The 22708-nt window shown below is 42.7% G+C and overlaps 1 protein-coding gene across 3 annotated transcripts in view; it reads right to left on the bottom strand.

The window, feature by feature from the left end:
* Positions 1-22708, bottom strand: part of DCAF1 (DDB1 and CUL4 associated factor 1) — a 47542-nt gene that overhangs the window by 11979 nt on the left and 12855 nt on the right. For 2 of the 3 annotated variants that reach the window (XM_036432182.2, XM_045579543.1), the window contains 14 exons: positions 20929-21002; positions 18839-18952; positions 16262-16399; positions 13065-13577; positions 12659-12760; positions 11158-11316; positions 10247-10426; positions 9563-9772; positions 8710-8879; positions 5666-5790; positions 3477-4740; positions 2794-2992; positions 1230-1312; positions 401-485 (listed from right to left, as the gene is read on the bottom strand). In XM_036432182.2, coding sequence (XP_036288075.1) covers positions 401-485; positions 1230-1312; positions 2794-2992; positions 3477-4740; positions 5666-5790; positions 8710-8879; positions 9563-9772; positions 10247-10426; positions 11158-11316; positions 12659-12760; positions 13065-13577; positions 16262-16399; positions 18839-18952; positions 20929-21002 — 3416 coding nt within the window. The remainder of the gene's footprint in view (positions 1-400; positions 486-1229; positions 1313-2793; positions 2993-3476; positions 4741-5665; positions 5791-8709; positions 8880-9562; positions 9773-10246; positions 10427-11157; positions 11317-12658; positions 12761-13064; positions 13578-16261; positions 16400-18838; positions 18953-20928; positions 21003-22708) is intronic. The other variant, XM_045579544.1, reaches the window with a different exon arrangement.

Raw genomic sequence — 22708 nt, 5'->3', positions numbered from 1 at the left:
AATATTATAAATATATTACAATTCGGGTGTTCTTGAATATTCTCAGCTGAAAATTCTCAGGAAAAGTGATTTTAAAGTTGGTCAGGACTGCCACTTAGGAAAGAAAAACAATTTTTATGGACACATGTGGCATGTGGAGAAGGTATGCAGCTTGCATCTACAGGCGCTTAAGGTGTACAGCGGGTCACAGAACTGCTGTACTAATGACATCTTCTCAGCTTCCAGATAAGTTCCTGTTCACTCCTTTTACATCCCACCGGGACAGCTTAGAGCTCACTACGCCTCACACCTCCAGACTCTCCCAGAAAGACTATCGCTGAGCGGTTTCTAGTTGCCCCAGGACCTCAGTGCTCACCCCAGTCCAAACACTTAGTGTGAAAGCAGCGGGCTCGGTACTTACGTGGGCGATGTCTCCTTTTGTGCCAATGACGCGGTCCTGAGAGTGCTTACTGAACTCCACATAGTGATCCTCTGTGAAGGAGTGCCTGCGGACAAGCAGAGCACAGAACCCCTCACTGACTGAACACACCTCCCTCACCTGGAGAGCTCACTCCCAGAGAGGGAAATATCAGACACTTCACATTAAAAAGATAATCCCTTCATCCAAGCAGGTGCCAAATAATCAACGGGAATTACATGATTAAAGAAATTGCTAATACCCTTAGTCGGTTTGGCTCAGTGGATAGAGCATCGGCCCACAGACTGAATGGTCCCAGGTTCGATTCAGGTCAAGGGCATGTACCTAGTAGCAGGTTCCCCATCCCTGGACGGGGTGCAGGAGGTAATCAATTGATTGATGTGTCTCTCTCACATCAATGTTTCTCTGTCTCTCCCTCTCCCTTCCTCTCTCTAAAAATCAATGGAGAAATATCCTCGGTGAGGATTAACAACAACAAAAATGACTAATAAGGCCCATATGCCTTGGAATATGTCTCAGCAAAGAATGCAGTTGTCACATGTAAACAGGAGAAAATAAATGATCTGCCATTTTGGGTCAGGGAAAGGTCTGTTGTGTGATGGGAATGTATATTCCTAGTCAGCATATCTAGGAATTAAGGAAGATAAAATCTTATCTTATTAAACGTAAGCCAGGGATGAGGAAGAGAGGAACTAGCAATAACTCACAGCATTTCTCTCCTCCCAAAGGCTCTGGCTCTAAGAATAGGGCGACAGGGGTATAAGCAGGTAAACTATGAACACAGAGACCAGGCTGTACAGTAGATACATACTTCATGTCAAACACTGACTTCATTCCCCAAAGTGCAGACAGAGGCTGGCTCCAAGTAGCAGATGTCAGCAGCAAGGACCCGTCCTGAAAGAAGGCGGAGGCCCAACTTGAGTTTCACTACCTGCCATTAGCATTTTTAATGCAGTTTTAAAAATATAGTGATTATAGAGAAAAACTTCCAGGAACCAAGAAGTGGTCAGAAAATGTGAGGATAACAGTACATGCACCCTGAGGTTACACAGCCCTCCTGAGCTAATGCTATAACATACAATAGCTCTAAGGTAAGAGGGGCAGACTGGGAAAGAGACCAAATTGGTTCCTTGTTTATTAATATTTGGTCATATTCCTCATCCTTGAAATATCAGTGAACTAAAAACATTTTCTACACTTTCTAGCTAGGACTCTTAAAGGTTTTTAAAAGAGAAAACTCAATAAAGGGTAAACCGTCTAAAATCAGGAAAATTATCCTCGTCATCTTAATAGTCCTGACTTTTAGGAATAGCAAAGGTGTCAATTCCATCCACAAAATAGTTCTAATAAACTATGACCCACTGGAATCATACAATGCTTATTTTCCTAACAGTCACAGTAATTTGAAATGTCTGGCATAAAAAGAACATTTTATGTTCATAGTTGGTAATCTCAGTTTCCAACTGAGGCAAATTAAAATAAGTAGATATAGCCGAAACCGGTTTGGCTCAATGGATGGAGCATCAGCCTGCAGAATGAAGGGTCCCAGGTTCGATTCCGGTCAGGGCACGTACCTTGGTTGGGTGCACATCCCCAGTAGGGGGTATGCAGGAGGCAGCTGATCGATGATTCTATCTCATCGATGTTTCTATCTTTCTCCCTTCCTCTCTGTAAAAAATCAATAAAATATATTTAACTCAAAATCAATAAAATATATTATAAAAAAATATATATATATATTTAACCCTTTTCACTCCAAATCATTCTGGACATTGGCTACCAGCTACTCCATGCTAACAGCGGAAACGTGCGTTGAATTAACTCAATTCCCCATAATCACTAATAAACTACAATGTCCCCTGAGAGGGGACAGCGGAGTGCAAAGGGTTAAATATGTAGATATATACAAACATATATTTGTATCAATCAATCGATCAATCGTAGACAGATACATGGATAATACCGTGATTCCAATACATGGAAAATAAGACATCCTCCGAAAATAAGACCTAGCGCATGGAAAGATAAGATATCCCCTGAAAATAAGACCTAGCGCGACTTTGGGAGAAAAAATTAATATAAGACACTGTCTTATTTTCGGGGAAACGGTAGATATATCTTACAACAGGGATTGGCAAACTTTTACTCAGAAGGCCGGAGAAATACCTGATGCTCTGTGGGCCACATGGCTGCAGCTATTCCAATTTACCTTTGTAGCACAGCAGCAGCCACAAATAATACATAAACACGTGAGCATGGCCATATTCCAATAAAAGTTTACGTATACACACAGGCAGCCAGCCAGCCAATGGAACCAAAGCTCACCAACCCATCTTCGAAGAATGACGGTGAACAAACTAGGACAGGACCCTTACCCTAGAAGGTTCCAGGTGTGTGATGGCCGAGTTGTGACAGTTGTAGCTGGCCTCCTCCTGTCCGCTGAACACATTGTAGAGCTTCAACTGCCCGGTGCAGGTGCCGAGCATCAGGAACCGCTCCCGCGCTGAGAATGCGCAGCAGGTGAAGCCACTCTCATCCTCGTTGGCTTCCCGGAACACTGAGATAGGACGGAACCTACACCCCGGAGAGAGATCAGAGACAAAGAATGTGAGGGACTCAGAAAAAGAAACTGCTACAAGGAAGAAAGAAAAAAAACAGAGCTTTTGTGTTTCAAATACATCACAACACGTCTCATGACCTTTAGTAGCTCATTTTCATTTCAAATGGGAGAAAAGGACCTCTTTCCACAAGTTTAAACAATAAAGTTCCCATGTTTAAAGCCTGCAACCCATGACCTTTACCTAAGATCTGTAAAGAACCAAGAGTCGGCTTGGACCAGCACAGAAACAAGCTGGGACCTAGAGACAGCGGGTCCCCAAGGCTCTAGAAAACACACGAGTGTGATAAGAACACATGGGATTCAATCACACAAGGAACCATGGTTAGGGGACAAAGGGGAGTAAGTCACATTGCTCACTGATTCAGGTGGTGACCATCTCGGGCATTTCAGGCCAATGAAGGGCTTTCTGGGCTGCTCACTGCTGCCAGGGACCCCTACCTGCTGAAGATGAGGTGCCTGTCGAAGCACCCGCCGTCCACCCCGCCGTACTTTGGAAACGATGCTCTGCGGGTCAGTCTGGAGGTAAAGTTTACGGGCGCCTGCCGCCTCTGTTTTGGCTCAGGACACTGGTGAGGAGTGAAGAGGGAGAAAGGCGGGCAGGTGGCGACGGGGTTCTTGCAGCGCGCGTGCTGCTCTCGCAGGTACTCGGTGATGATGCTGTCCAGCGTCGGCGGGGAAGGAAGATGTCTGTCCAGCTGCTTTCTTATGGCTGGGCTCTGGCTGTAGGCGCCATGGTCCGACTTTTGCCGCAACACTCTGATTTTCCTGCCATTGCAGGGTGAGGGTCTCTCTCTGATAAAACTGATCCTTCCAATCACAGGGGAGTTGCCCGCGTAAGACGGGCCGGGCAGAGCTAGTGAGCCCTGGGGGGGCCGTGGCTGAGGATGGGCAGTGGGGGCAGGAGGAGCAGTGGCACCCACAGCCACGTGGCTGCCCAGTCGAGTTGCAATGCCGTTGGCGATGCGAGGGGTTCGGGGGAGAGAGACAGGAGAAGCAGCAGCAGCGACTGGGGTGAAGGCGGAAGAGTGGGAGGCAGCAGTCATGGGCAGGTCAGCCTCCTTGGTCAGCACAGTAGCTGTCTCCCCGAGTCCTTTAGAAATGAGATGGTTCCGTATCAACAGGAGCAGCTCTTTCTCAGGGAAGGAGATCCTGGACTGGGCAACCACGTCGGCCTTCTGCAGCCGAGCCAGGGACACGTCGGTGCCGATGAGCAGGGGCTTCCCCGACACCCGCTCAATGAGCTCGGCGGCGTACTTGCAGAACTTGACGTGGTCACTGCGCTTGTCCTGCAGCACGGGCTCCTTCATCAGCTGCTGGATCTGGCAGCTGCTGAAAAGGGGCAGCTTGCTGATGATCTGCCGGACGGTGCTGCTTCGAGACAGGCCCACCAGGGCCTTGCAGGCCAGGGCCCGGATCTGGTCTGCATCTGTGATGGGCATCTTGATGGACAGTAAGGACAGGAGCACCTTGATGCCATTGTTGGACTGGACCACATTCCACATCTTGGCCAGGGTGTGCTCGCTACTTTTGGGAGTCTGAGGCAGCTTCCTCCGAGGAGTTCCCGAGATAAACTTGCCAATACTGGAAATTCGGTTATCTGGGCCACACACACAGTTGATGATAATTTGAAGGGCTGACTTCTGAATCTCAGCATCATGGATAAAGAACTCACCCTCAGCCACTCCCAAAATAATGCTGATACCTAACAGGAAAGGGGGGAGGAGGGAGACAATACATTTTTTATTATCTTACAAAACTCAAGGCCTACTTCAATGGTTGTTTGAGAGTCAAAATTTAAAGTTCTATTCATTTTGTTCCACTTAAAACTACCACACTTTAAAAAAAAAATGTATAAGGAATTGTGTAAAATGCGATCAGCTGTACTATCATGTACCTTTATAATGCAATACCTCATGTACAATGGTTAAACAGGGGAATGATGTCAATACTATGTGCGGGTCACTAAGGTTAATATGCAATTTTCCTAGGTAAGAAGATGAAAAATAGTGGGACTAAATTTAACCTGAACCTTCAACAGGAAAGGAAAACCCTCAGCCTGGCCGCTCCGGGGCAGCAGAAACTCTCTATCCATGAGGAAAGTCTAAAACAAGTGGCCGTGCCCTGCGCTCCCCAGAGCGACGCCCCAGGACCCACAGCCAGTCACACCCTTCCACGCTCACTTAGCAGCAACCCCCCTCAACCCTGCCCTTAGCAGAGAGTAGCATTTTCAAACAGTGTGTATTCCTTTTGTTGTGTATGATAGCTTCTACCCATTCTGAGCTGCGTGCCAATTACTAATTTTATCAGGGATTAAATTACAAAGCAGCTTAAGTTTTTTACTATCTGCCCCAGCCATTTTTCCTGTCCACCTCATTTCAGCACGTGACTCTGCAGAGGACAAGATTTACACTATGACAGCAGAAATGCCTGTACCACTCAGAACACGCGTTCACTGACATGACTCCGTTATATGAAGCTATATGGCATGACTTAGATGGGACGGACAAGGCACCCTCCCCTACTACCTTCTTTTCTTACTACTTAGGTCAGTTCAGTAACCACAAACAGAATAGCAAAAGGAAAGAAATCCGGACCAACCAGTAACAAAATGGCCAAGTACAACCTACCTACAGTGGAGACGGTGGAGCCAGCCTCATCTAGCACATCCACTGATTCTGCCAACTGGAGCTGGATTTTTGGCACAACAGTAAGAATAGCCAGGACATCCAAAGCAAAGCGCACAGTGTCATTCCTGGACAGGAAGAAGAATCAGTCAAAGGGAAATAGGGAACAGCCACAAGGAACAAGTTAAAAAAAGAGGGGGAGAGAATGGGTCAGAATCACTACCTGTGGGGCTGTCCCTAACCATAACAGCAAGACAATTTATAAGTCACTGTGACATTATTTGCAAAACACATGGAGATGGCATTTTCCCCTATCAAACTGCTAAGATTGCAAACTAAAGAATACTCCCCTATGCTGTAGCAATGTAGACTACCGCTCTCCAACTTCTGAGGGGGAGAAATTAGGACACTCTTTTTAGAAAATAATCTGCAATATAAAACAAGATTCTTAAAATGTTCTTAACCTTTGGGCCAGGAATTTCACCGCTTGGAATCTGTCCTAAGGAAATAATCAAGACATACTAACAAGTATCTATGTATTCAGATGTCCACTGTCACATCAGACAAACAAATAGCAAAAGAATTAGAAAACCTACCTAAACAACAGGAATACATGTGTTAGTTATGATATACTCAAGTGATGAGCTGTTCTGCAGGTACTAACAACTGTTTTCAAAGAACTCTTATTCAAGGACAAGGGCACAGGCTCAAAATTCAACATTAATGAACAGAAAACGTTAAGATATAAAATCTGAAAATACGAAGTACTGGCAAGAAGGTAGAGAAATGAAAACTCCATATACTGCCAATGGGACAAGACAATGATAGGTCATTTTCCAAGCCCTTTGGCAAACCAATAGAGGAAATGGAGACACCACTGTACACATCATATCCTCTTAGCAAACACATCAAACTCCCAGGCAGGGGGCTGCATGCCTCATTCCACTGGCTGCGAGTGCGACATATTTGCTAAAGACTCCAAAAAGAGTTTTATGGTACCATTCATTTGGAAGCAAAAAATAAAAATAAAGACCCACAACAAACATTAAATATCCACCATTAGAACAAACTATACATAGTAATACAAGAGTTCAAATAAATATTATCATGTATAAAACTCAAAAACATGAGAAAAAATCTGCAATGTAAATATAATGTAAGAACATACAAAAGAGGACTAGATTAGTGTTCACATGCACACAAACGTGTAGTATGGACACGTGGATGGAGAGAATGCACTCCACATTTAGAAGACTGGCCATTCTGGGAGGCAGGAAATGCAAAAGAACTCCGAGAGAAGCACATACAGCAACATGCCAACCCTGGGTATGGAACAGTCACAGCATTCTCTGTACCTTTCTATATTTTAAAATATTTCATAAAAAAGATGAATATGATTAAATACTATAACCTCAATTATGTACACATACATACATTATAGAAAGACTGAAGAAATTAACAGTAGCTAAAAATAATTTCTCTCTTTATGTAAGACTTTTTATATTCTAAGCAGAAGCAAGTATTTAATTTTATTTAAAAAAAAAAAAAAACTTTTAAAGGACATATTCCAAACACATTTATATATTCTTAATAATCTATGTAAGGTTTTACCACTCCAAAATGTATGTATAACCTTCCTCATTATCTTTTGAGCTTTCATCACCTTTTAAACAAAATTCTCGAAGTAAATACAATAACCTACTTGAATACCCCAAAACAGCTGTTTCCGAAGTGTGGCTGGGGAACTTTTGGGGGGTCTCTGAGACCTCCCAGAAGGTTCTGTGATATGAAAGCTGTTTTCATAATAATAGTGAGATGCTGCTTCCTGTCTCACTAGTATACAACGGAGCTATCCAGGAACTATGTCATATGTGATGTCACCAAAGATTGAATATAAAAGCAAATATAAGAGATTAGGCCAGACATTTTAAAAACTTGCTAAAATCATTTGATTTTATTTTGGAAAATTTTCATAAAAAATACTAACATGCAATGGGTTCATATTATTTTTAAATAAATTCATAAATATAGTCACATTTTCTGTTTTAATTTCTAACATGGTAAAAATCGCCAGATATGACACAAAACAAAAGCTCTTTGGAGGTCTCAATATATTATTTTTAATATGGGAAAGTGGTCCCAAGTATCAAAGAGTATGAAACTGGATGCTCCAGAGGATCCCCTGGATTTAATGTCCTGGGATTTAGCAAGCAAACTACACACACCATTAATAGCCTCTCCTGTCTTTATGACAATGGATGGATGGGGAAAGTTAAGAGCTGTAGCCAGTTTGGCTCAGTGGATAGAGTGTTGGCCTGGGAACTGAAGGGCCCCAGGTTCGATTCCAGACAAGGCACATGCCTGGGTTGTGGGCTCGATCCCCAGTGGGGGTGTGAGGAGGGACGGTGCAGGAGGCAACCTATCAATGATTCTCCCTCTGCCTTCCTCTCTGAAATAAATAAAAGTACATTTTTAAAAAGAACCACTATATATAAAAACTTTTCTTTCTCTTCAGTCTCCATCTTTACCAAAGTATCGTCGTAATTACTTTCCATCCTCCTCCTGCAGAACCCATCCGCCTCCTGATGCAATCAGCTGTCCTCTCAGAGCCTCATCCTGCTCTGCTGACTTCTTTTAACTGAACTGTGAAAATCACATCAAAAGCAAAACACACACTTTCCTGTGAGAATGAGATAAGCAGTGTATATGACTGTCAAGCAGCAGAGACACCTGAAGTCTCTAATAGCAAAGAACACTGGGATTTCTATCCTACCTCTGCGCTGTCACCATGTCAATTGCATAACTTCTCAGAGTACAGAAGTTGATCCTTGCCTGTGTGCAGTATTTATAAGCACCAGGACCTTAAATATAAATGAATCGTCTGTAAATTTAAAAAGTTATCATCACACTTAATCTAGTTTCTCAGGTTTGAGGCCAAAATTTCAATTCTGTTTACCAAATATGTTAAGCATACACTCTGTGAAACCGACGTCAACCTCAGCAGAAAGCAGAATCTAATTTCCTTGGAAACCTCCCTCTGGTCCCACCTGGCGTAATAGGTCTTCCAATTGCAGGCAATAGAGATAAGCTGCAACAAGAGCTGAACACAGGAAAGCTTGAGGAAGACTTCAGCAGGTTCCCAGTAGAGCTGCGCTGGGCCATATTCTATCAAAAACTCCATCATTTCCACAATCTGTTCATGAGTATACGAACATGCCTGTAAGGAGAGAGACGTATTATTAAACAACTGTATCATCTGCCTGCTACCTTCTCCAGCGCAGCTCAATGACCAACAAAAAAAACTAAGTAATAACAGCTTTAAACTTCCACAATCCTTCTGTCGATAGCCCACATGTGAAAAAATGTTTAATCTTTCATTTATAACTGGACTCACAATACATTTTGTCCAAAAAGGTAACAGAATGTTCATTTTGCTAGCGCATGCATCTATTTCCCAGCTTAAGAAGAAAAAAAAGCGCGTGTAAAATAATGGATTTCTTTTCAATTTGTTGCAAATACTAATTAATCTTCTTCCCAAAACATAGCAAATCCAAAAATGATTGAGAAATGAAGTTATAGATGCATCTTTCAGAAATTTCACATAGGAAGTAGGACATGTAGTACTTTTCATAAAAGACAGCCCTTTTACATACACTTCAGTTCATGGGTACCCCTTGATAAACAGAATTGAAACAGATCGAGCCCACAACCCAGCAACTCACACCTGGGAATGAAATGCATCCTTGAGACCCACCTGCAGCATCCGTTTTCAGGTCACCTGCCTCCATGAAGGTCAAGTGTACCACAACAATGCGCATTCGCAGACTCCGCTGATGTGACTATGAGTCTCAGGCCCACAGTGGTTCAGAGTTCCCAGCTCCTGCCCAGTAAGTCCCTCACCTTGTACGGGGGCTGAGGATGCACCAGAATGCCGCCCTCGGTCCTCTGCAGCGACTGCTTCACTTGTTCCAACTTAATGGCCAGGTGCGCCTCAAAGTACTTGCGCAAGGCCATGCAGGTGTGCTTCCCAGTTTGGCGGCTGGCAAATATCTCATCGTCACTCAGAAGTGCGCCCTGATCTTCCAGATTCAGAATCTCCAAAGTACTGATCTATTCAGAAAGAAGCAAAAGAATTAGACAAAGGCGGGGGGTGGAGGACGAGGTAAATGGGAACAGATAATAAGAAAACAGGAAAAAGATTTCAGTAAATGTTTATGTCCAACAAGACTGCCAATTAACACTGCACATCTTTCCAAACGTGCTAAGAGCAGCCATATGAAAGCAAAACCGTAAACCCATACTGAAAGATTACACAGCCTTCAATCCTGTTTAAAAATATAAGGCACAGAACCTTTTGCTTTTAGAAAGATTATTGACTGCAATTCCCCCTATCAGATTACTAAATTCAGGCAGGTCTCTAACGGCACAGTCCTCCAAACACTGATGAGGAGAGAAACCTGTGACGGAGGGAGAAAGAGAGACGCAGACTTCCTCCAGCAAGCCTCCTCTCCACGCTGCTGAAGGACAGCCAAGCCCAGCAGGACCCCTACTTCCTGCAAAGAGAAGCCACTAAGAGCCTCTCACCAAGTTCACCAGGCGACGAAGACCGTCATAGCGGTCAAAGAGCTCCAACACGGCCCGGAAGGAGAAACAGATGGAGAAAAACATGGTAGCATGGCAGCATCCTGAGGCATGAGAGCATTCCATTAACCACAGGGTATAGTTCACCACATCAGACAGGACATTGTGGGGATGCATGCAAACCTGAAAAACATAAAAATAAAACAATTTTTAAATTTTGGGGGTAAAAGAACCTGTGCAAAAAGATGACAAATTCACCAGTGTCAATACAATGATCATTCCTGGTCAAGTCATTCTGAGTTTAAAGCTTAAGTTACAAATGAAATTTTATAACAATCTAGTCCAAACCTGAAAACAACCTACACTTAAAACTATATACCCATGCATAATGTTGATCTCAAGAGAAAAAAACATATATATATATATATATATATATATTATTGTTTCAGAGAGGGAGGGAGAGGAAGAAATAGAAACATCAATGATGAGAATTATCTATCAGCTGCCTCCAGCACGGCCCCTACTGGGGACTGAGCCTGCAACGGAGGCATGTGCCCTGACTGGAAATCAAACCTGCTGGTTTATAGGTTGGCACTCAACCAGGGAATGATACTGATCAGGCAGCTTTTTGCTTTTTTGTTTTAATGTATTTTATTGATTTTTTATAGAGAGGAAGGGACGGAGAGAGAGCTAGAAACATCCATCAGCTGCCTCCTGCACATCCCCCACCGGTGGGGGATGTGCCCGCAACCAAGGTCCATGCCCTTGACCGAAATCAAACCTGGACCCTTGTCCACAGGCCAACACTCTACCCACTGAGCTAAACCGATTTCTGCTATCCTTTTTTTTTCTATAAATATGCTAGACTGCCCCCTACCCAGCCATTCCCATACACCTGAATGGACGGGACTTACCCTTTCCATGGCATCCTGGTTGTAGGACAGGTAATACAAGCACATGGACACACCAGTTGCAGCCATAGAGGGACGAGGAATTTCCAGTAATTTCTGTACTCCACCATGTGCAACAAATTCTGTGGCAAACTTGTTATGGAGCAGGAGAGATGCTAGATGCTAAACAAAGGTGACACATTTTACCATAGAACTATCTATAACAGCAATTTTCAACCCGTGTGCCACAAAAATTTTTAAGACATGCAATACCCGACTATTTAGCGAGGGACACTGACCTCTTTTCCCTTAAATTACTGAATAAAGAAACGCAACAGCCAGCAGAACAACAGCCAGCAGATGTGAATGAATCAAAATTATACCTATTTTTTGTCAGATCAGCAAAAATACTTTTTGGTGTGCCACATAATTTCAATAATTAGTTTATGTATGCCATGAGATGAAAAAGATGGAAAATCTCTGATCTAGAAAAATCACATGATCAATTCACAAAATATTAAGCTGCTAAATACAGGGAATCCTCTTAACAGAGTAAAACAAATAGTGCTTAAGAAAAACAAATTAAAAAACACTCTAAGATTCCATTTCTGTCTTGTCATTTCATTTACATTGATCTTAAATATATTATCCAAAGAACAATCTTCAGCAAATTATCAAAACCAGAACTAATCAAAATGTAGCTTAAATACACTTGGAAAGATTATCTTAACTCCCTATTCTAGGGGTGTCGAACTCAATCAGAGAAGGGGCCAAAATCTAAAATCCAGCCTAAATCGCGGGCCGAATGGTTTACTGAACAGTCATAAACTGTCATTGTGATGGAAACGCAGCGGAGTGCAGTGATGACAGCGCGGTGCGGGCCACATTGCAAGGCCTGGCGGGACAGATTTGGCCCGCGGGCCTTGTGTCTGACACGTGCCCTATTCAATTCCCACAGCCTCTCCGGGTGGGCCTATCTTCTCGGCGATGTAAGGACAGGGAGTGCAGTGCGAGCAGCAGGCTGCTTATGGCTCCGCGTGCGGGCCAATGAGGAGGGGCTGGAAGAGCGAGAGTGCCCTCTCCACTTCCTCATGGAGTCTGGTGTCTCCCGGTGGTGATGCAGGCACAGAAACAGGAAACAGATTTACCTGTGCAGATCTCCCTGAAGTGAGCAGCAACAACAGATATGTGCCCTCTTCAGAAGTTCTCCCAACACCCAGACTCAGCCTTACAGTACTCAAATCCCGTCCACTCTGTGTTCTGTGTTACACAACCCTCTACCACACTCCCACCCTAAAAGCAGCCATACAGAGCTTTCCCCTCTAACACCCAGGCCACTGCCAAAACGGCATCTGGTAAGCCTCCTCTCTTCTAGCTAAACGGGATTTTTTGTTTGTTCCTATTTTGATATTTCTGGCAACAGAAAGCCCCCAGCAATAAAAACCCAAGATGCCACATACCAAACACATAGGCCACATCCCTGTCGATAAAATGTTCGGTCACCAAACATTGGTAAGAACTTTACCTTGAGTGCCTCAAACGTAAGGAGGACGTCATTGGTCTGCTTCAGGTCAATATAGAACATCATCAACTCCCGGGACCCCAGCTGCATGAATATGGGGAGTAACTGAAACGAAGACCAAGAACAAGTCTTAACATTTGGCTTTATCTCCACCTACTTCCTCTTCAATTCTGAGACCAGAAGAAATAAGGCACTTTTCCCTCCCTCCTTTATGAAGATAAACATACCAACACGCTTTGATCGAACAGGCCCTATCAGAAGTGACCTATATAAGAGTTTGCCAGTTTGGGGCAAAGACTTTTTTTGTATCAGAGTAAAAACACACCATTGTAGAAATGCTACCATAAAATATCACAGAAATAAGCACAGTAATTCCAAAGTGGGAATATAGTATTTCCAATAAGCTTACCTCCTGGTATTCTCCCAGAGGAGTCAGATACTGGAGAATAAGCCGCTGTTCAATAGCAGGAGTCATGGGATAAAGGGTGTAATTGGTGCCGATCACCCAGGGGGACATTTCTGACCAACTGCTATTAGACAGCTCAACAAACATGCGATCTGGCTCCGATGCTGAGAAACCCAGCTTCTGCTTGGCTTTCCTGAAGCTCTCTCTGTCGCCCTGTTTTGCTGACTTGTTCCTCCTCAATGCTCCTTCCTCAGGCTTTGTGGCTGAGTTCATTCTGCTGCTGGTCTTGTGGCCTGAATCGAGGTGAAAGGAGATCTCCATGTCTCCCGCGGCTTCCTCTTGTTCGCCGTCCACTACGTCCACAGCCATGTCGCCATAGTCCATGTCCACTGCTTCCTCATCCAGAGGCAACAGGGGCTCCGAGGAGAGCTTCCGGGGGCTGGGCCTCTTGCTTTCTTGCCGCACAGCCGTTTCCTGAAGCTGGAGCTCCCGAAGTCTGCGAAGCACAATCGCTACCTATCAACAGATATTGGAATCAACAGGATTGTCTCTTCTGCATCTTAATTGAAACAATTCTTAACAAATATTTATTCCCACGTACAGAGAACTAGATACCGATGCACTTACCCCAATGCATGGTAGCAGTAAAGATTTAATAAATATGTTGACTTGAACTCTACAGCTTGATAAAATAAGCAACAGCTAACAGTCTAATTCCGCATAAAATTCCCCAGAGAACCCAAACCAGAAGACATGCACATAAACCACGTCATTCACAACTGACCTCTCAGGATCAAGAAGAATTGGATGGACCAGCAACCTAAAGAGGCAGACACTAAGATATGCAGTATTTACAATCTCTTAAGGGTCTTGGAAAATTATATGTGGTTTCTCAAACTTGTATGTTATAAGTTATATTCTGGTAAAAATAGCCATCTACATTATACATAGTTACATAATCTGTTTTTCAAGTTCAACATTTATTTTTTACTTTTAAGTATTTTTTGGAGCCAATCCTAAAATGTGGTATTGTGCTTAGTTTTAAAAAGAGGACCCTATGGCCGAAACCGGTTTGGCTCAGCGGTAGAGCGTCGGTCTGCGGACTGAAAGGTCCCAGGTTCGATTCCGGTCAGGGGCATGTACATTGGTTGCGGGCACATCCCCGGTAGGGGGTGTGCAAGAGGCAGCTAGTCGATGTTTCTCTCTCATCGACGTTTCTAGCTCTCTCTCTCCCTTCCTCTCTGTAAGAAAAATCAATAAAATATATTTTAAAAATAAATAAATAAATAAATAAATAAATAAATATAAAAAATAAAAAGAGGACCCTAGCCGATTTGGCTCAGTGGATAGAGCATTGGCCAATGGATTGAAGGGTCCCAGGTTCCATTCTCATCAAAGGCACATGTTCAGGCTGTGAGCTCGATAAGGAGGCAGCTGATAAGTGATTTTCTCTCATCATTGATGCTTCTATCTCTCCCTCTCACTTCCTCTCTAAAGTCAATAAAAAATATCTTTAAAAAAAGGGGGGGGGGGAGTTCTAGCCAGGTTGGCTCAGTGGATAGAGCATCTGCCTGCAGACTGAAGGGTCACAGATTTGATTCTGGTCAAGGGTATATGCCTGGTTGTGGGCTCAATCCCCAGTAGGGGGTGTGCAAGAGGCAACTAATCAACTATTCTCTCTCATCATTGATGTTTCTCTCTCTCCCTCTCCCTCTAAAATGAATAAAAATGTGTTAAAAAAAAAAAAAAAAAAGGATTATGTCCACATTTTAGTTTGAACTGCATTTAAAAAAAAAATGGAGTGAATCACCCTTTATGCTGCATATAAGGATGGGCCTTGTTGCACTTTCTCAGTAATAATAGCTGCCCTGCGACTGGCTGCCCAGGAAGCGTTGTTTTACCAACAGAAGTACCTGGGCGGGTGGGCGGGTTTATATAGGTACCTCAAGAAAGAGCCTGAATGGGATGCATTTGTTTCTTTGGCATTTGTGTGCAGCCTTTTGTTTTGCTATTTTGTTTAGATTTATGCTTTTCGGACCCCGACAGACTGTTGAGAGAAGCTTCGAATGATCCTTGTAGGGACACCATGGCTTTTTGTTTCTTTTTTAACTTCACCATCGGGTTCAAAGGTTGCCCGCAAGTAGAATCATACTCTACCCACCACACCTGAGAGAGGGTGTGGGCAAGCAGCTACGTCCTAGTCCTTCCCGTTCGCGCTGTGTCCTGGATTGGGTCTCCGTGCCATGTAGAGGTTGGGTAACTCGTTGCTAAGGTCAAACTTAACCATCGTGGCATCTCACACGTTTTCAACACAGACAGACCTCACACGGTCACCACGGAGAGGCATGACCCTGAGGAGCTGCTGGCCTCGGGCAGCGGGACAGCGGCCTCCGGGGAGCCAGGCTCTGCATCTCTGCCCTGCTCCCCGCTAACCAAATGGCCGGGCGTGGTCCGGATGGACCGAGTGAAACCGGGGAGAAAGCTCCAGGCAGAGACACTGAGCACCTCGGTCATGTCTAAGCTTAGCTGTTTTACAGCTTCCTAGGTTAAGTAGTTTGCACTATTTTTGCAATAAATTCATGGAAACCCTAACAGTTATTTGTTTTGTTTCTTACTGTGTGTATATAAACTAATACTAAAATTTGGCATAGTGTTTTTTCACCTCCTTACATAAACCTTAACATGCACAGAATGCTGTAAATCCGATAAAATATGTGAATTATGTTTTATAAAGTTATTTTGTATGGTGTCAATTTTGTTTGGCCTCATAGTATGTCAGCAAAAAATAAAATAAAATTCCTTTTATTTAAAGTAAAAAAAAGGATGAATATGTAATAAAGTAAGTATAGTAAAATATTCACAATTTAAATGGTATATATACATCTGTTCACTTAAAATTCTTTCAATTTCATCCTATGTTTTAAAATTTTCATTACCCACTGTTAGAGAAGAAAAGAAATGGTTCTATTTTTATTTGTTATATAAATTATCATGATCCTTGACAAAACGAAAAACAGCAGTTCCAAGTTTAAAAAAAATTAAAATCAAAACTCTATAAAAAGTAATCTGAAAATATTGAAATTACAGGTACACTCCAGTATAAGTAATAAATAAGATCTACCTATTCAAGTTTAAGTAGCAAGAAAAAACTTGATTATTCTCCCATCTTCTACAAAAACTCATTTTAATATAGTCCTTACCAGCTGTGAGTTTTCATCCCTATAGTTGGCAGCAATGTCCTGATTTTCCATAGCACCTCCCAACAGCCCAGTAGAATACGTCCTCAATGGCTGGTCAGCCTCTCGGGCCCATTTGAAAAGATTTTCAACAATTCCTTCCTATAGTAAAGAAAATGAAAAAGTACAATTCAGAAAAAAATATTTTCTTTTTTTAATATATTTTTATTGATTTCAGAGAGGAAGAGAAAGATGAAAACATCACTAATGAGAGATAATCACTGATCAGCTGCCTCCTGCACACCCCATACTGGGGATCGAGCCTACAGAAAAACATACTATTTTCATAATTAAAGATGCAAGCAAAGACCTCAGTCTTATGAAAAATATTTAACGTTGGTCATAAAATTTAAAAATGCAAACAAACTAAGTGTCTAATAGTAGATGGTTTCAATTAAATGTCTATGCACCTGTGAAATACAATCCTATTTAGATGTTAAAACTCAAGCTAAAATCAAGAGCCACATAATACTGACCTACTTCAGAAGTTAAGACCAGAACGGTTCCATGACCAAATGGGGAGCAGTAAAATTTTTACAATGCATGTTTAACATTATTAACGCTGAGAAGTCCTGCCCAGCAGGCGTAGCTCAGTGGTTGAGCTTTGACCTATGAACCAGGAAGTCACAATTTGATTCCAGGTCAAGGCACATGCCTGGGTTATGGGCTCAATCCCTAATAAGGGATGTGCAGAACACAGCCAATTAATGGTTATCTCTCATTATTAATGTTTCCATTGCTCTCCCTCTCCGTTCCTCTCTTTGAGATTAATAAAAATATATTTTTAAAAAGAAATAAATATTGGAGTGAAGATAGTGAATAGAGAAATGTAGAAAATGAATGAAACCAGTTGTTTCTTTGAAAAGACCCATAAAATTGACAAATCTTTACCTAGACTAACCAAGAAAAATAAAGACTCAAATTATTGGAATCAAAAATAAAAGATGAGCTCTGGCTGGCTTGGCTCAGTGGACAGAGCATCAGCCTGCAAACTGAAGGGTCCCAGGTTCAATTCCGGTCAAGGACACATGCCTGGGTTGCAGGGTCGATCCCCAGTAGGGAGTGAACAGGAGGCAGATGATCGATGATTGTCTCTCATCGTTGATGTTTCTCTCTCTCTCTCCCTCTTCCTTCCTCTCTGAAATCAATATAATTAAAAAATAAATAAATAAAAGATGCCAAAGCCGGTTTGGCTCAGTGGGTGGAGCGTCAGTCTGCAGACTGAAGGGTCCCAGGTTCAATTCCAGTCAGGGGCATGTGCATTGGTTGCGGGCACATCCCTGATGAGGGTGTGCACGAGGCAGCTGGTCGGTGTTTCTCTTATCGATGTTTCTGGTTCTCAATCCCTCTCCCTTCTTCACTGTAAAAAATGAATAAAATATTAAAAATAAAAAAAGATCAGACATTACTATCAATTTTACAAAAATAAAAGGAATTCTATATAATAAAGAGGTAATATGCAAATTGACCATCCCCCAACACATATAATAAAGCAGTACTATGCAAATTGATCATCACTCCAATACACAAGATGGCTGCTGCCATGTGGTCAAAGATGAGTGCCCCAATGTGGACACAAGATGGCCAGCAGGGGAGAGCAGTTGTGGGCAATTAGGCCAGCAGGGGAGGGTAGTTGGGGGGGACCAGGCCTGCAGAGGAGAGCAGTTAGAGATGATCAGGCCTGAGGGGAGGACAGTTGTGGGAGACCAGGCCAGCAGGGGAGGGCAGTTGGGGATGACCAGGACTGCAGAGAGGACAGTTAGTGGTGACCAGGCTGGCAGGAGAGTGGTTAGAGGGTGATCAGACTGGCAGGCAGAAGTGGTTAGGGGCAATTAGGCAGGTAGGCAGGCAAGCAGTTGGAAGCTAGCAGTCCTGGATTGTGAGAGGGATGTCCGACTGCCTAAACAGATAGTCAGAATCCCTGGAGGGGTCCCAGATTTAAGAGGGTGCAGGCTGGGCTGAGGGGCACCCACGCCTGCATACACAAATTTCGTGCACCAGGCCTCTAGTAAGAGAATAGTATTAACTCACAAGGATACAGATTTTTTTTTTTTTTTTTTTTTTGGTCTCCTGCAGTGGTAGCTAATTAAAGATTTTAATATACAATATTGCAAATTATAGCAATAATTACAATGTTATTCTTTTTGTGGCACATAAGCAGCAAGTCCTCATTAAAATACTTTTTAAATTTTTCTTGCCTGGCCAGTGTAGTTCAGGAGTTGATTGTCAACCTATGAATCAGAAGGTCACTGTTTGATTCCTAGTCAGGCACATGCCCAGGTTTCCGGCTCAATCCCCAGTAGAGGCACCAATCAATGGTTCTCTCTCATCACTGATGTTTCTCTCTCTCTCCCTCTCCCTTCCTCTCTGAAATCAATAAAAATATATTTAAAAAGAAAAAGAAAAAAATAACTTCTTACTGTATTGATTTCTTCCATTTCTTTAATATATTTTACTATTATAAGAAAAAACTGTAACAATTTTTTTAACAAATCAGCATATCAATTACAAAATAAGGTGGTTTTTCTTCCTCATAAATACCTTTTCTTGAAAAACAACAGCAGTTTCCAGCCCCGGCATGATGTCCAGGAGAAGTCTGCACGCGGCAGTATTTAAAGGGGGCTCTCGGCTGGTCATCACATACGCATTCACCAGCTGTAAGAAAGAAGCAATAGTTTTTATTTGTTATAGTCCTCGCACAAGGGTATGTTTATTGATTTTAGAGAGAGGAAGGAGGAAAGAAACGGAGGAGGAGAGGGAAGGAGAGACAGAGAGAGGGAAATACATGAAAAAGAACCACCAATGTTGCTTCCCATAGAGCCCTGTCCTGGGGCGGAGCCCACCATCCAGGTTATGTCCCTGGCCAGGAATTGAACCCGCAGCCATAGGAGCACGGCATGACACTCTAACCAACCAAGCTACCTGTCCAGGACACGAAGAAATATATTTTGTCTCAAATTCAACCCAAATTAATAACGCCTAACAAATCCTTAATATATTCTTATCGCTTGCCTAACAGGTATTAAAGAAGATTGTACCTAATAATTACTACTTAGACCTTTAATTATTATTACTTTTAAATATGTACTTATTGATTTTTACTTATTTTAATATGTTTTTATTGATTTCAGAGAGGAAGGGAAAGAGATAGAGATAGAAACTTAGAAGAGAGAGAAATATCATCCATCAGCCTCCTGCATGCCCTTTACCGGGGATCAAGCCCATAACCTGGGCATGTGCCCTGACTGGGAATGGAACCTTAACCTCCTGGCTGATAGCTCGAAGCGCAGCCACTGAGCTGCTCCAGCTGGCTGTCTGCCACACCAGCCCAATGGGGCCAGAGGTGGGGCCAGGTATGCTGAGCCACACCAGCTAGGCAGACCTTTAATGCTATGGCTATGATCCCACTGAGCCATGACGGCATCATATGTAATCTCTTCTGCAGCTTTACCATCAAATTCCCCCAAAACAACTCAGCAACCATAGAAATTAAAGCTCAAAAATATCACAAAGGAATCATCCCCCCATGTTCATATACTTTTTCCCCCCAGAAAGATAAAGCAGGGAAAGATAAACACCCCCACCAGATTCTTGACGAGGGTTATGAGAAAAGTGAATTTTATATTTTTATATCTGTAACTAGAGGCCTGGTGCACAAAATTTGTGCACTTGGGGGAACACCCTCAGCCCAGCCTACGCCCTCTAGGAGTCCAGGAGCCCTCGGGGGGTGTCCGACTGCCCCAGAGGAGGGACCATTGCGCTCACCAGCTGTGAGCCTGACTTCTGGGTGAGCTGCACTCCTTCGTGGGAACACACTGACCACCAGGGTGCAGCTCCTGCATTGAGCGTCGGCCCTCTGGTGGCCAGTGCATGTCATAAAGACCAGTCATTCCACCATTCAGTCGATTTGCATATTAGCCTTTTATTATGTAGGATATACAAATGAATATATTAACAAAACTTTTCTCTGGGTATTAATCAAGTATTTATTGAATCTCTACTACAAAGTGGCATTGTCTTCTGAGTGGGTATACAACAATAAATGAGACACAGTCCCACCATCAAAGGGTTCATAGTCCAACAAAGGTGAGATTGAGAAAACAAGTATCATGAGTACAGGATGCTACAGAAGCATGTAGGAGACCACACAAGCCCTGCAGAGGAACCACAAAGGCTGTAGACAGGTAAGGATTCCAAGCCAGAACTTAAGGGCATGTAGAAGTAGCTAAGCAGGAGAGGGGAGGAGAGGAGGGCCAATGTGAAAGAACTGAAAATTGAGAGAACAAAGGCCAGAGACAGATCAGTTATATATAACAAACTAAAAAATTTAAGATCTATCTTAAGGGCAACAGGAAACCACTCCTGTATTTTAAGCAAGAGGGTACCATAACTTTTGCAATTTAGACAGATTTCTGGACTCTACAGTGAAGAATGGTTGGGCCCTAGCCGGTTAGAGCGTCGGCCTGGAGACTGATTCTTCTCATTTCACTGAACCAACACCAGATTAGAAACCTATCTACTCTATTCCCACCTTTGTCAAGGCCTCAGGAGAAAGTAAACTATTTAGGAAAAAACACTAATGTACAGTATCAACTGTTGATAAACTGAAGAAAAGTAAGAAGCAAACCTACTGCATTCATGAAATCGTCATTCTTGAAGAGTATTCTCAGCAGATGGCCCAGCATACACTCTGGATCAGCTCGACCTACCAAAAGAAGAGGGGAATAAACAAGGGAAAAGCCAGCCATCCCCGTCAAGCAACTGAGACCTCTGTAATGGCACCCCGGTTGTTATAAATACTATTAAAATACCAAACAAAAAGAAATAGAAACAAAGAAAGATTCCTTGATAAATTAGATTTCTTAAAATTAAAAGTGACAATATAAAAGCTCACAGTCACATCTCCCAGGTTACTGCCTACATAGAAATGCGGAATTAAATGAGCTCTAGACTTGGCCAGCAATGTTGAATGTATACAAGATCCACAAATGTATACAAGATGTGTACGTAAGAATCAGAAAAACCGAAACCAGTTTGGATAGGTCCCACCCAGGTTTGATTCCGGTCTAGGGCATGTACCTTGGTTGCGGGCACATCCCCTGTAGGGGGTGTGCAAGAGGCAGCTGATCAATGACTCTCTCACTGATGTTTCTAACTCTCTATCCCTCTCTCTTCCTCTCTGTAAAAAATCAATATATTAAAAAAAAAAAGAATCAGAAAGAGCCTAAAACAAAGAAAAACCCTGACTTCCCAGCCACAGACAGGTAGAAATACTGCTTTTGGTAGGTGGCCTGAGAAAGACAGGCTTCAAATCCAGTCCCCATTTCAACCACAGTGCCAACAGCAGGAGGGACGTGTCCTCGAACCCGCAGCCATCTCAGGCTGGGGGCAGGAGTGGGAATCCCACTAAGCAATCATCAACTCTAAAGATACAGTAACCTTGGCTTTGTTTTGTTTTTTTCTTTTTTTTAATTATGGTATTATATGTGTACATATCTTACCATCCCCCCCCCCCCATACATACCCTACCTCCCCAGAGTTTTTCCTCCATTGGTTATGCTAATATGCATGCATACAAGTCCTTAGGCTGATCTCTTATCTCCCACATATCTCCCTAAGTAACCTTGGCTTTGAATTCTGAGCAGCTGGGGAAAGAAATGAGTCTTAGAACCTAAGATCTACCCAACACACAGCCTAAAGGCAAAATAGTTAATGGTTGGGAGAGGTTTGTTTTTAAAAGAGATACTATCTATCTTTAGTTTTCTTTTCAAAACATTAGAGTGAAAAATTTAGTCAAAGGATGAAAAAAGATGTAAGTTGCTGATATGAAGTTTTTCCCAAGCTGTAATTACCTCAATAGTATCCCAAAGTAATTCACAAAAAAGAAAAGTTAGAGAAGAGTATCATAAAAACAGCTGGACCGGTTTGGCTCAGTGGATAGAGCGTTGGCCTGCGGACTGAAAGGTCCCCCTGGGTTCGATTCCGGTCAAGGGCATGTACCTTGGTTGCGGGCACATCCCCAGTGGGGGGTGTGCAAGAGGCAGCTGGTCGATGTTTCTCTCTCATGGACATTTCTAACTCTCTGTCCCTCTCAATCCCTCTCTGTGTAAAATCAACAAAATATTTTTTTTTTTTTAAGAATATCATAAAAACAAATGAGGACCTCAGATTCCCAACTTTCTATGTTTAGAAAAAATATAAGACCTTATATTTATTAATAGAATTTAGGGTTAATGACAAATATTGCTTAACATGAGAAGTGGGGAGGAAAAAATTCTTTACATGTCTACAGAAAAAAAGCAAATCTTTCTGTCCCTCCCTTCTACCTCGTTACCATTTAATCCTTCCTAAGGCAGCATCAATAAGCATGATTATCTATCTCTTTTTAGTTTTTTTCATAATGCCATAATT

The sequence above is a fragment of the Pipistrellus kuhlii genome, unplaced genomic scaffold (assembly GCF_014108245.1).
Source record: "Pipistrellus kuhlii isolate mPipKuh1 unplaced genomic scaffold, mPipKuh1.p scaffold_m20_p_11, whole genome shotgun sequence".
NCBI classification, from domain to species: Eukaryota; Metazoa; Chordata; class Mammalia; order Chiroptera; family Vespertilionidae; genus Pipistrellus; species Pipistrellus kuhlii.
This window is presented reverse-complemented; position numbering and strand designations above follow the sequence as displayed.